Source organism: Microtus oregoni, unplaced genomic scaffold (genome assembly GCF_018167655.1).
Source record: "Microtus oregoni isolate MIOR12 unplaced genomic scaffold, Mior012 000053F_ref0000044, whole genome shotgun sequence".
NCBI lineage: Eukaryota > Metazoa > Chordata > Mammalia > Rodentia > Cricetidae > Microtus > Microtus oregoni.
The window spans coordinates 2420540-2435445 of NW_024543829.1; the positions used below are offsets into that span (position 1 = coordinate 2420540).

Consider the following 14906-nt stretch of genomic DNA (forward strand, 5'->3'; position numbering starts at 1 on the left):
ATAGGCAAAGTGAGGATGTGCTTCCCTTCAAACCACTAAGAACTCAATCTGACCCCAGAATAGGGGGTGAGGTTACAAGCGGTAACCTGGAGCTCACTGTTGGCCAGATGTCGTATCTGGTGAGTGCCTGGCCAGTGGGAGATAAAGAGTCAAAATGGCAGTAGATGACACCTGAGGAACGAGCCCTTCCCCATGCCTGGTTCTTCTGTGGCACAGACAACAAACCAACATGCATATACACTTGCACACACACGTGCATAGACACAAGCACACCCAAATGCACACGCACTTGAATGTACACATGCACCTGTACAGACAAGAACATACACAGATATAAAATTAGAAACAAAAATTGCAAAGCTACTTTTTTATGTTTTGTCAATGGACGATCTATTTCTTTTTATTGTTATTTCTTTTTATTGATTTTATTGAGCTATACATTTTTTTCTCTGTTCCCTTTCCTACCTCTCCCCTTCCCTTCAACCCTCTACCATGGTCCCCATGCTCCTAATTTACTCAGAAGATCTTGCCTTTTATACTGTCCATGTAGATTAGATCCATGCATGTCTTTCTTAGAGTCCACTTTGTCGTCCAGGTTTTCTGATATTGTGATATGTAGGGTGGTTTTCTTTGCTTTATGTTTAAGAAAACTTTCCTAACCTAAAGAAAGATATCCCTATGAAGGTACAAGAAGATTACAGAATATCAAATATACTGGAACAAAAACAAAGTCCCCTTGCCACAAAATAATGAAAACACTAAACATACAGCATAAAGAAAGACTATTAAGGAGCCAAGGACAATGGCACTGGGTTTTGATCCTACTACATGTTCTGGCTTTGTGGGAGCCTAGTCAGTTTGGATGTTCACCTTCCTAGACAAGGACGGAGGGGGGAGGACTTTGGACTTTCCACAGGGCAGGGAACCCTGACTGCTCTTCAGACTTGAGAGGGAGAGGAGTGGGGGGAGGGGAGAAGAGTGGGGGGACTGGGAGAGGAGTGGGGGGAGGGGGGAGGAGTGGGAGGCTGGGAGGAGGCGGAAATTTTTTTTTCTCAATAAAAAAATTAAAAAAAAACCAGTTGTTCAAAGATATCAAAAAAAAAAAAGAGCTGAAAAGGAAAAAGGCCAAGTAACATATAAATGCAGACCTGTCAGAATTATACCTGATTTCTCAATGGAAACAATGAAAGCCAGAAGGTCCTGGTCAAGCGTTATGCAGCCACTATAAGAGACCACGGACACCAGCCCAGATTTTTATACAATCTATTTCTTATGTTAGGAATTTTCCTTCCTACTGTGAATTTATTTTGAACTAATTGCTCTTCCCTAGCTATACCATTTAGAATGTAGCAGAACAAAAATGTGTTTGTAATTAAATAGAAAGCAATATGAACTAAACTAATTCAGAACGAAATGGAAATGGTATGACAATACATTGCTAGTCATTATACTATATTCTAATAATAATTTTAAATCTCTGTATGTAAGAAAGATAATAAAAAGATTATTTCTATAAAACTCATGTTCTATATAATGTTCTTACATATTATGCTAAATAATGAAAGTACTCAACGAGAAGTCAGAAGAGGTAATCAAAATCTATATATAATAAAAAGAGAAGTGAAAGTCACATTTTAAAATTCCAGAGTTATGTGTTCCAATATAAGGAAAATATAGTATTAAATAAAAATTACCAGTTCCTAATAATGTAGTTAATTCCTAAATACAGTTACATTATTAAATAATTGTTGATAATAATACTAATTATGTGATATTTTCTCACTCTTGAATCCCTAGCAGAAATAATGAAATAACATAACTTCTGAAATGGTTATTATTTTCCTTGGTTGTTGTTTCTATTAATTCGATGGAAGAGAATGGTTGGTGCTAAAATGATTATAATTTTTCCTACTCACAAACATAGAAGGTAACCAGTATGGATCCAAACTTTGAATAAGTGAAGAAAATAAGACAATGGCATCCCTACAATGTAATTATTTCTGTGGGTATTTAACTAATTGCTTTTAAAATTCCAGTCATTTCAAGTGGGGAGAGCGTTCTTTGGTCTTTCACTCAACCCTCTCAGACTCCGCTGTGTCTTAAAACCTTACCGCTAATTTGTTTATTAACTGAGAAAAATGGAACAGTAGGGATTTGCCACCTCTTTTCTTTCAAGTCAATTAGACCTCAGCCTATGTATATTCTTACACAAATCTCAACCTAATACTAAAGCCCTCTTTTTTCTTTTAGATAATGTGTCTCATTTAAATCATTACCCCTAGAAAATTTCCTAAGAAACACACATTTCACCTTCATGTTTACCTATGACCAGATGATTCCAACTGTTGCTTTTCAGTATTTCTATCTAGCTCTGTATATACATACATATGTGCTTCTGTGTGTGTGTGTGTACTATATGTCTAATAAATATATAGAAAATAAAACTTGACAAACAAAACTTGATGTCTGTTCAATATATGTATCTGACATACTTGATTCTCCCAGGAAACATGTTACAGATACGTAGAACAATATCACAACCTGAATTCTAACATTGATGTAATTTACGAACCTAATTTAGGTTTTAACAGATACGTATGTATAAATATATGTACACATATATACATGCATATGCATGAATATAAATATAAAATTATTTATATATCATATATTGTTTTATGTATATGAGAATATTTATAATGTTTAGTAAATTTTATGGGTGTAGATTAAACATAGTAAGCCCTCACCCAAAATACAAAACTTTAAAGTTTCCTATTAATGTTCAGCCTTTCATTTTTCTTTTTGTAGTCTATTGCATGCTACTCCTTCCAAGGAAAATATTCTCAATGTAGATGTTGTATGTATGTGTCTAACATCCTTCTAAAGTTACATAAATCCACCTTTGCTTAATATTGTCACTTAGGGATCCCCTTGTTATTCTAATAAGGAAGTAATCCCTCCAGAAATAACTGGTATGAGCTAGAGTTAATATTTTAAGATGTGGTTTGAATAATGCCAACTAAATTTTCTAATTGCAGATATATATCTTCTGAAATGTGTTAATGTTTATTTTTCTATGGATTAGGAATGGAGATGTTTGAATTTCTGAGACAGTGACAGTTAAAAAAGAAGTCTCTGGTGTGTTATTCAGACTTTGAGCTATGAAAGTAGACCAACAGGGGCTTAGGTCATGCTATGCATCTCTAGTTCTGGAAAATTTAAAACAGCTTATTTAACAGACCTAAGTTTATCTATAAATTGAGGCTATGTTAGCAGTTAGTTCATAGAGATCTTCTTTCTTTTGAAGGTTAAGTGAATTGTATGACTAATGTCACTGGCCATTACTTAAAATGGTATATTATCAGTAAAATTGATGAATATCTATGAAACTTTGGGATTCAACTACCTTACTCTAAGACCAGTTCTAGAAGGCTATCTAGATTTTTTTTTTTTACTCTTATCAGGGGTTGGTAAAATGTTCCCTGAAATCTTCATTTTGCAATTCTGAAAAAGGCATATAAAATTAAAAGGCAACAGTTTTCATTTCTAAAATCAGATGTTTAAAAATTCTTACTTTAAAAATATGAGCATGAAAATTGATATAGTTATAGATTGCACATTTCTCTTGCTGGTGTTGCTGCTTGTGTGTGGGTTGTCAAATTTATTATAATGCTATCATTTTCAGTGTTTCACTTATGAACATTTTCTTGATTCCTACACCACTACAGTCAATACATTGCAACACAATGTGGACTTTGCTGTTTATTTACAACTACACGTATTAGATCGATGTAGCATTACATTGATTATTCTCTTGATAGGTAACTTGTCTATTAATCTCTTATTCAACTAATTAATAGACCTATATTCCTCGTATTCACATACTCATCTACTAAAGATATAGAAAATAACATCATCACAAGTACTAACAAAACGATGTCTGTTCAATTCTGTACCTGACATACTTTACTCGATTCTCCAAGGTAAAGTTTGGCAGATATGTAGGACAATATCACAACCTGAACTCTGACATTGGTGTAATTCACCAATCTGATTTGGATTTTAAGAGTTCCACAAGCATGAAGGTATTACACTTGGAGTAATTTTATGATTGTACTTTTCCGTGACAACCACCATAGTCAAGACTTAGAACACTTCCATTACAAGGAGTCATATAGTACTTGCAAGCAATTACCCCTGAACTCTTTTTCATGTATTCTGATGCTGTCAACTAATTAATTATGTACTTTCACAAATTAGTCACCTTGAAAATGATATATAACACAACCAAACAATACATAATCTGGGTTTTAGGTTTTTAACATGACAACTTCTGTGACATAGAAACCATGTGAGGTTTTATGCCTCTTTGATCCTGAGCATGATTTCGTATTATGGAATTACCACCATTTAGCCATCTGTGGTGATAAATACTTACTTACACACCACCTGGGCTATAAAATAAGTATATGATAAGTTCTACAACAAATGCCATAATCCTTCGTGGAGGGTCTGAGTCTAATTTTATTTCCGTTTCTGTGGAGGAAAAATCTGAAACAAAAGCAACATAGAAGGGAAAATGTTTATTTTAGCTCAGAGTTCCAGATTATAGTCCATCATTATGAAAAAGTCAAAGTAACAGAAAGAGGTGACATCACATAAATGATTCTTAGCAGTTATTAAAAATATATTTATGGTTTTTTGTTTACTTGATTCTGCTCAGCTGGCTTTTCCAACATATACACTGCAAGATGTGCTGCCTAGGGAAGGGTATAACCCCCTGTGGTGGTACATCAATGGCTCACTCAATTCCAGCTATAGGGCACCACTATATAAACAGTCATTCACTGAGACTCTTCCAGGGTTTTTCCAGGATATGTCAAGTTGGCAAAGCTAAGTATCACAATGCAATATCATCCTGCCAGTCTCCCCACAATGTGTGGATGATGATGCAGTTTTATCTAGCATTATGTCCAGATTTAGTGTACTCGCCTATGCTATTCACTTTTACTTAATGTTAGCAAGTTTAAAATGATATCATAAAGGCTTGCTGTGATTTTTGATTTTCATTTTGTAAGTTAATGATGTGGAATTTATTTTCACATAACATTTCATGTTCTTTGAGAAAAAATCTTTTTGTCCATCTTGCTTTTTGATTGTTAGAGAGAGTGCTATTCCTTCTGTTTCTCTCTCTCTCTCTCTCTCTCTCTCTCTCTCTCTCTCTCTCCTTATCTTGCTCACTCTCTCACTTGCTCTTGCTCTTATTCTTTTGTTCTATCTACCTCACTCTGATGTAAGTTCAATATCTTCCAAACAATTATTTCCTCTCATTGGCCATGTTCTTATCACCCCTTCACAGTGACTTTACCATGGTGGAAATGATTGTTTTGTAATGCCATCATGCCACAACCTCAAATACCTGCAAAGAGTGTCTCAGTTGAGGAATTTCCTAGGTCAGAGTCCCTTGGACCTATAAGCATTTTTATAGAAGGATGTCTTCACTGCATCAATTGAGTTGAAATATAATACCATAAATATGGACAGCATCATTTTATGGGCTGGACACTGAGCTGAGCAAGAAAGTAAGGAAGTGTCCTTCATCTCTTTACGCTTGAGTGTGGCTAGGATGTGACAAGTTCCTTGAATTCCCAAAATGGGGAGCTGTATTTCAGAATTCTAAGGCAAATAACCACTCCAAGCCTTTTGTTTTTATTTGTCTATTTTTTAGGTGGGATACTTGCTTGTCACACAGAAGAAATAGCTGTAACATAGACTTTAGAAATTTATTATAATGATCATTATTTAATGATTCAGATGCTATGCTATTTTTTAGAAAAAGCTAACACATAGATTTTCCAAGAAATAGAAAATCATTTACTTCATAGATATTTTAAAGTTAATGCAAGCACATTTTTAAAACTCAGTTTTGGAACAACACATAAACATGAGGAAAGTTGTGGAATTTAAGTCTTACAGTTTGGAACTGTGAAACTGATTCTGCTAATATAAAAACTAAATGCCTTTTTGCCTTTTGATAGGTTCAGTCGCCACTGCCTGTCGTGACCCAGGAGTCCCCATGAATGGGACACGGAATGGGGATGGACGAGAACCTGGAGATACAGTTGTTTTTCAGTGTGACCCTGGATATGAGCTTCAGGGACAGGAAAGAATAACCTGCATTCAGGTAGAAAATCGATACTTCTGGCAGCCCAGCCCACCAGTCTGTATAGGTATGATTAAAGAATAATTAAAATTTTATAAAATATAATGCAATGATTAAAAGCTGGTATTGATGTTCTTAGACACTATATTCAGAAAAGTGGTATATGAAAGTCTGATATTTCATAGGAATATCTACAAACCACAAAATGTACAAAATTACACTGATTAAATACTAATTTCTATAGTTAAGAGTCCACAATTTTAGTATATTCTGAACAACATGTACTTATAGAAGTTTATCTAGTAGATTTCCTGAAATAGTTTTTTCAGCCTTTATTTATTGGATAAAGTTGTTATCTTTTGGCTTAAGATTTTGAGGCACTGAGAATCTGCAGTTAAAATGAGCTGGGTTGATTTACTCTAGATATGCTTATTTCTTCTAAGAACTTATATCAGCAGCTATTTTAAAGATTCAAAGGGCAAGCTGAACATTTAAGTCAGGAATATCAAAAGAACATCAAGTATTGTTTTGATGATCTGAGGAGTGTCCAGACCTTCTCCCATGCTTTCACTTGCCTGACTTTTGTCTCCATGCTTGTTCTCAAATCTCCAAGCCAAGTCAGGCTCAGGAGAGATTCAAGATATAGACCTTTTGGTACTAGAGCTGAAAAAAAAAAAATCAAGCTTAGGGAAATGGCCATTTTTATTAATACAAACATTAAGCTAATCTTAAATTTATTTAAATTGTTTAGTATTAAGCCATTCTGTTCAAGTATCAATGTAGATGTCATTCTTAATTTACAATATATTTTCACTAAACCAAGCTTATGATTATACTCAAATTTTTTTTATTCATTTATATATTCACAAATTCATTGCACCATAAGCAGCTTCAAAGGGGATTCTGCATCTTGCTCATTCAATATTGCATTCAAAGCATTTGATATATGCAGACTTCGCATGTTTTAAATGAAAAGCCATATTTGGTTCATTTATACACAATTCATGAACTTTATTTGGCTCATTTACAATTATTTATAAGTATATTTTCAATATAGTTCCATAGTTTTTTTTCAAATAACATGTGGAATTAGAAAATGTGTTTTCAACACTTCAGTAATAAGCAAACAACTCACATCAAAGTCACAAAGTCAAATTCATTAGTTACTTGATCTCTCCCATTCACCAGAAATTAACAATAAAATAAAAAAAATTACCAAATCTTATCAACCTACTTCTCAATAAAATGAAAGCTAAAAATGTATTTTTACAACACATTTTCTATATTTTGTATATAGGCTTTTAAAACATATTATTTACCAATATCCAAAGGCCTGATCCATCCTGGAGGGAGAATGGTAGCTCTTGGTCTCTTCTGTAGATGATGAGGCAGATAATAAGAACCTAGAGTATGAAAGAGACATAAAATCTAAAACAAAATAATGGCATAACTTGTACTAGTTCAGATTTTGATACATTTTTATAGTTTATCTAAAATAGCTATGTTCTAGTGCCCTCTATGCACTACTGCAAGTTTATATTATCAGATGTCAACTAATTTATATTTATAAAATCTTTATCAATAATGGCAGGTAAGGGAAGCAACTTGAACGTTTTTACATTAAAGAGGCTAAAAAAATGTAACGTATATTTGCTTAAGGGGTCCATGCTCTTATTCCCTACTTGATTGTCACATGAGATTATAGCTTAGGTTAGTTTATAACTCCATATACTAACTAATTGAAGTTGTTTTGCATCTTCTAAAGAGAATCTCTATATAAAACAAGGCAGTCAGTATTGAAGAATGGAAGGATAAAGGGCTCACGACCCCTTTCAACAAACTGAAGAGCCATTGAAGGTTATAGCTTCTCATGAATTGAGGGTCATTCCAAGTGCATTTTTCCCAGGGGATGACTCCACCGAAATAATCCATGATTTGTTTTTCTATTTGTTAAGAAGACATGAAGGGCATGGGACTTAGGAATCACTCTGAGAAGAATTAAGTTAAGAATGAAGGATAAATATGATCAAAATACTTTTCTATGAGATATTCTTAACAATTTAATAGAAATATATTTTATACAAAAAATATGAAATTCAAAAAATCACTTCAGATTGTCTGGCTTTGTATGATTATTAGGCCAGGGGATCACTTAATAGGATTATCAGGGCTATAACATTATATTAGCTTGTTTTTATGTAGAATCCTAAAATAATGGAGAGAAATCTACTAAACCTAAGGGGAAAAAAGACAACTCAAACTTCAATAAGTTTAAAGAGTTTTGAGTAAGAGTCTTATAAAATTTCATATATAAACTACAGTATGCTGTAGCTAACAGGACCTGATATTAAGGGGGAAAGTTGAGCACTAAATCTTACTTATATGGAGCAGCATTTTTATATGGATTATAGAACAGAGCATTATTTTTTTGGAAGGATAAGATAGCTTCAGGAGAAGATATGCATTAGAACTTCTCTGAGGAAGAAAATAACTTAGAAAAAAGAATTTGAAAAATTGCTAAGGTTGCAGAAAGTTTGACCTCAGCCACTGATAAGAAAGAACTCCATGATTGCAAACCCTGAGCCCAAGATTAGACCCTGAATGTCTTATAAACTCCGGAAGGGTGCGTCTCTGACCTTAGAGAGTAAAGCATTGTACTTGCATGTGAAAAAGAAAAAGAAAAAAACAATGAGTCTTATAGCAAGTACCAAACAGAAAGATGCCATCTTTAGAGAGTTAATAGAATTCATTCCAACAAAATTGACAGTGTGAAGATTGCTTTGACATTGCCAGAGGGAGAGTAGCAGCACTCTATTGGGAGGTAAATAACAAAGACATTAGTGTGGGTGGGTTGCTGAGAAAGACAGTATATAGATGAAATGGAATTTGTTTAAAAAAAAATTAAGAAGATTGTAAAATAGACCCATAGCTGCTGCCCCTGTCACTGTCTCACAGAAAAATACACTCGGAACAAATCGGGCATGTCAGGATTCCAAAGCAACCAACTGAAATTTGATTCATGAATGCCTTTGATTTTATTTTGGGCACTTTATGATTAGACATGTAAAAAAAAAAAGTGAATGGATCTGTAGCTGGTATTTAAAGTTGAAGGTAGTCTAGGATTTAGAAATATCAGAAAGTTTTACTTTCTTGTTGGCTCTGTTATATTTTTCAAAACTGCCATAGCTGTGAAATACATAAGGAAAATGTTGGCAATATAAATAATGTAGTAAAAAGAGTAATGGAGTCCTTAAGCCTGAAGAGAAGGAAAGCCATGGGCAAGATCTAGTAAGACTGTTAATATGCATGCAATGAACTTTGCTTTGTTTGTTTAAAAAAAACACAGCTACATGTGTATATGTGTATCTGAATATACTTCCTAACAAAGCAAAGATCAGTATTCCTAGTAGCAATGAGAAAACTGAAATGATGTTGATCCCATTTTGTATTATATTAAACAGAGTCCCACTCCATAAAAGCACAGACTCACAAAACTTATCAATCCTATTTTGTCTACATGATATGTACATATTTGCATTTGCTATTGCCCACAACTTTGTACATTTTTCATGTTTGTTCATCATTTATTCATTTAAAAGTCCTAAACATGAACTAAGCTATTATTTTCCAAAGAACAGAGAACCACTCATTAGACTATAGACTCATTCATGCAGTTAACATACTTTTCATAATCAAGTTGAAGAACCATTAAGATGCTAATAAATATTACAGAAACATCACATGTATCTGGGCAAAAACCCACTATGTAAGAAACATTCTTGACTTTCCATGTTAGTGTTGGGTAATGTGTAGAGGAATTGAGGTTATAAAAATCGAGATAGCCTGAGTGAAAGTGCCACTGTCATCATAGTGTATTCCAGAAAGGCTGGTGCTGACTCCAGCTCAACCAGAAGAAAACTGAAGCTTTCCAAATGCTCCTAAAGGTTGTGATACATTTTAAATCATAAATGAAACTCACAATGTTTCAAAAGAAGGAATTACATGAACAGAAAGTACATGGAATTATAAGAACTTTTAGCCCAGCAATATGAACCAGTAGGTTCAAGATGCTCCTGCCAATCTTGAACTCCTAAATTTGTTACCCCAGACTCACATGATAGAAAGAAAAAACAACTCTTGGGAATTGCCTTCTGACCTCCCTTTGTTTTGATACAAAGACACAAAATTCATGAATTGCTGTAATTTTGTACCATTTTGAATATATTACATTCAAAGTGATAAAAGGTGACATTGCGGAGCATGTAGGAATTGGGTGAGGCAGGTGCCCTACAACTGAGGCACTGTCTTTTAAGTTTTACAGCATTGCTGCAAACTTTTTATATTTCTGTGCTATGATTCAATATTTTTACTCAAAAGATAATTGGTAGAAACAGAAGTCAGTCATTGTCATAATCCTAAAAAAAAGGTATGAGTTAATTTATATCAAGAAATATGGTTGTAAGTAAGGAAAATGAGTTAAATTGAGGTGTACTGATTATTTATGAGATAAATTCTTGATCCATCTTGTTGAACTGGATATGAAGAGCCAGCGAAGAACATTAGGCTTCATGGCTAGAAATACACATGATGGCAAGGTCAGTCAAGTAACTTAAAAATATATCAAAGTTAGGCTCCATGGTTAGAAATACAAATCATAGAAATCATAATCAAGTAACTTAAGAACATAGCAAGGAGGCATTTTGACTTGAGTATTATGTATTTTTGATATTAGATGATATATGTAGTACTATACTAGGTAGTGATAGCTGTGAAAACTTTTGTGATTTGTAATTCAGCTGCAATTCAGCAGGACGTGATAGAAAAGGGAGTTTCCTATTAATAAAAGTGATAAATAAAGCCACAAAGTTAAACATAGTCAACACAGAAGACTGTAACAGAATACAACATACTAGGTAAAGCATGCTGTGTAAGGGTCTCAGGCTACAACATGAAATGGGAAATTTCATGACAGAACTGGTTTATGTATATTCACTAGAAGAAATTGGACAACAAATCCAAATAGCCCAGCAATTTGAGTTGAAGTCACCAAATTAAAAGGACTGAATATGAAGAGAAAAAAATACAGCAGTCCCTAGTTGCCTGTTAAACGTAAAAGATATTAAGACTGAGCCGACAATAGATTGCCTTTGATCTGAAGAGGTTTGTTGACAAAGAAAATTTGAGTAGCTAGTTGCAGATAGCAAACACTAGATTAAAGATGTCTGGATCTCCTGGTATGAAAGCTGATTATATCTCTCCAACACAGTTTAAAATAGAGTACTGAAACATAAGAACAATTGTCTACTGACTCATACTTGGGCACACTTTTTTGCTGTTACAGATAAAAACAAACTATAGTTACAAAACAATAAAATTAGACTTCCTTTGCCAATTGAATTTCGTAAGCATTGACATTTTATTTTCAAAGTCTTATGGCACACATGTAGCTATGGGTAGAAGAGTTCACTGGAATAAGTTGATTGTAAGAGGGCGAGGTCCAAGCCTTCCATGAAGTACAAGAGCGAGTAAAAGAAAGTTCTCTTTTGCAGACAAAAATCACCAGAAAGAGGAAAAAAGGAAGAGAACAAGAAAGTGTGGTGTAATTGGATAGCTCAGACCATACTGTACTCCAAGTCCAGTTTCCTCTCAAAAGTAGTGTATGATGGTAAAAAGCTGGTGGTGAGGCAAAGTTCAGACACCTGAATTTAAAAGGGAAGCTTAATCAACATTTGGTTAGCTCGACTTTTATTCAGACTGTTAAGTGGGCCAGTGTCTGCGTTTTCGTTCAGTCATACTAAACAAGAGGCAGCATAGGAGAATTATCTATGTCATAAGTGAGTCTAAGTTAAGTCTTACAGGGAAAGTAAAACTTCTTACAACAATTGCGTTTGTTGAACAACAAGAAAATGGATATGGCAAATGCTTAATCATCAGATAAATTAGACTTCTCCAGGAGAAATCAAAGGGGGCTGGGGGGAAAATGCCCTATAAAGCTGCAATTCATGTTTGGAATAGGAGATTTTGAAGGGAAGCTATGAAGTAAAGAAAGGCTCTTGAGTAGAGAGGAAGATTCGTACCAGGCTGAGGGTGTTTCCTTTTTCAGGAAGATGTTTTATTCCCAGATTCAGCAGACACTCAGGTTTGAAATAGGAAAGTGGCAGAGCATCAAGATGTACTCCATCAATTCATTTACTAGCATTTCCCTAGATGCTAGAAAAGTATACAAGAAGGGAAACAGTGTGGGTACTATGAATGAGCATAGAGACACGCTAAACAGCTAGGTGCTAAAGTCACTATTTATGCACAAAGGTAGTTGCATGGAGGAGTACAGTCATGGATATGGAAAATTATTGACTTCTGTTGATTGCTGGCTACCTAAAAGAGATTTTTCTTTTCTTCCAAAATCAACTTTGGCTGTCAAAAGAATTTGTTTGCCTTTCTGCTGAATTGTAAACATTACCTAAGCAAACAACAATTTTAAAAGTCAGACAACAAAGTTGATTTTGTAGAAGGAATCATGAGAACGCAAGAGTCCCCATAACACAAGTGTGCACATCTCTGCTCTCCTTATCTGCCACTGAGGATATGTTGCTTTTTTAATATGATCATATCCCTTAAAGAACCTCTGACTCTGACTGGAAAATATTGTTACTGTCTACTGACTGATTACAGAAAACCATGTCTCGGACAACAATAGACTCTGCAGTAATTGTCAATTATTTTCAATCAAACAATTTAGGAGGGAAAAAAGTATAGTTATAGGAAGATTGCTGAAATGCAATCACAGTTCTTAGGTTATCACTCATTTTGATTCTTAATTATTATTAAAACCTCTTCTACAAATATAAAAATGATGCAAAGGAAGCTGTAAAACTATGTCAAGCCCCATAATCCTATCCATTGATTTTCATTATTATTGTGCTTAAGAAAAGGTATTGTATTGCTATGTAAGCCAAGATGGCTTCTTTTCACAATCTTCCCACCTCAGCCTCCCATACACTGGCTGTCTTTGAAAGTATTTTTTTTTTTTTGAGATTTTGTTTTACTTTGCTTCTTTTTTTTTTTTTTTTTTTTTTTTTTTTGTAGCTTTCAGATTTCCTTTCTAGTAACCATGGGCACACCGTATTTTTAAATCCCCCTTCTGATGTTTTAGCTTGCTTGACACAAATTAGTAACACGTGACCTTTTGAAGGATGTTTTGGAAGCCAGTAAAAGTGTTGAAGTCAATGTATCAGTATGCGTGCGTGCGCGTGCATGTTGTCCATGCGTGTGGAAGCATATCTGCGATGCTGCGTGCTCTGTGTTCCATATTTTAATGGTTTCCTAGAAAGGCCTGCGGTATCCCAGCATCCCGTGCTGTATAAGTGAAGTGTGTGCCGAGTTTCACATACCCTCAACGAAATGTTTTCACAAATATAGATAGCTAATGGATCTTATTAATCTCTTAAGGTATTTTGTTTGCTTGTTTAAATTAAAGCACCTTGTGGAGGCAATTTAACAGGATCTTCAGGCTTTATCCTTTCGCCAAACTTCCCTCATCCGTATCCGCACAGCAGGGACTGTGACTGGACTATCAGCGTCAATGCTGACTACGTTATCTCCCTGGCCTTTATCAGGTGAGTTCTTCCACTGCTCCACGTATAAAATCTCTTGTGGTTAGTTTGCTTTGGCATTTGTACTCAGTAAGGTTTTATTTACTTTAAAAAATTAATGCCAACACTAATACTTTACAGTGGGTGATTTAAAAGTCTTTTTTAGAGATCAGCAGTTCTGCAGGGTAGAGGTTAAAATTCTCAGGGGATTTCCAGTTCAGCAGAAGGTGGGAAAGGTCCAGAAGACTAATGAATCACAAACTTTGACTTCTACTTTTTTCTTTCTCTCTGTATTTATCACCACTGATTCCACCGATCAGTTTTTTTTTTTTTATACTAAAGGATTAAGAAGTTGGGGATTCCATATCTTTTGTCTCGTATTTTCTGCACCAACATTCCCTTTCTGCCATGTGTGTCTTACCGTATTTGGAAGAATTTGTCTTCCTAATCACTTTCTTTGTGGGTGTCTCATTAAGTCCAGGAGAGGAGAGAAAGATCCTTACTGGATCTTTCAGCAGAACTTGCTAGATTCCCGAGGTTTTACATGGGAATGCTCCCAAATTCACATTATTTTGTCATAGCACTGGGGAGACATTGCACACAGCAACTAACCGAGTTGGAGCTCTAGATGGGACTCTGGACTTGCCACTGTCGTTTCTGTTTTATTTATGAAAATATTTTTTTTTCCTCATGATATTTTATGGCAGAATGTGACCACTTTAGATTTAAGATTTCAGTGAGGGGTTGAGGGTGGCTGGAAGTTTAGGACCAAGACAGCAGCTGACTAGATGGATAGAACTATGGGTTCAGTCGCTAGAAACTCAAAGCAGAGCAAAGTGAAAATATTTCAGTGGGACTGTTGGAGTTGCACTGTTTAAAGTGTCCAAGTTCATTCTAATCTAAGATTTTGTTCATGTTCACAAACACTGATGTAACCCAAGATCAATCGAAGTAGCACAGCTGTTCTTTTTGCCTCCAGTCATTTAAAGAGGCTTAGGATTTGTGTAAAATGTAAAGCTCAAACATAGAAGATTTTCTAACATATTGAAGCCAAATTTTTAAAATCTCATTTAAAATCATGAAAAATAGTAAAATATAGACATTATATTGTTATAATTCATAGTATTAACAAACAATGATGGTTGATGCCC

The 14906-nt window shown here is 34.6% G+C and overlaps 1 protein-coding gene across 2 annotated transcripts in view; it reads left to right on the forward strand.

The window, feature by feature from the left end:
* Positions 1-14906, forward strand: part of Csmd3 (CUB and Sushi multiple domains 3) — a 976611-nt gene that overhangs the window by 720712 nt on the left and 240993 nt on the right. For both annotated transcript variants that reach the window (XM_041637611.1, XM_041637612.1), the window contains 2 exons: positions 6039-6230; positions 13641-13779. In XM_041637611.1, the coding sequence (XP_041493545.1) occupies positions 6039-6230; positions 13641-13779 (331 nt within the window). The remainder of the gene's footprint in view (positions 1-6038; positions 6231-13640; positions 13780-14906) is intronic.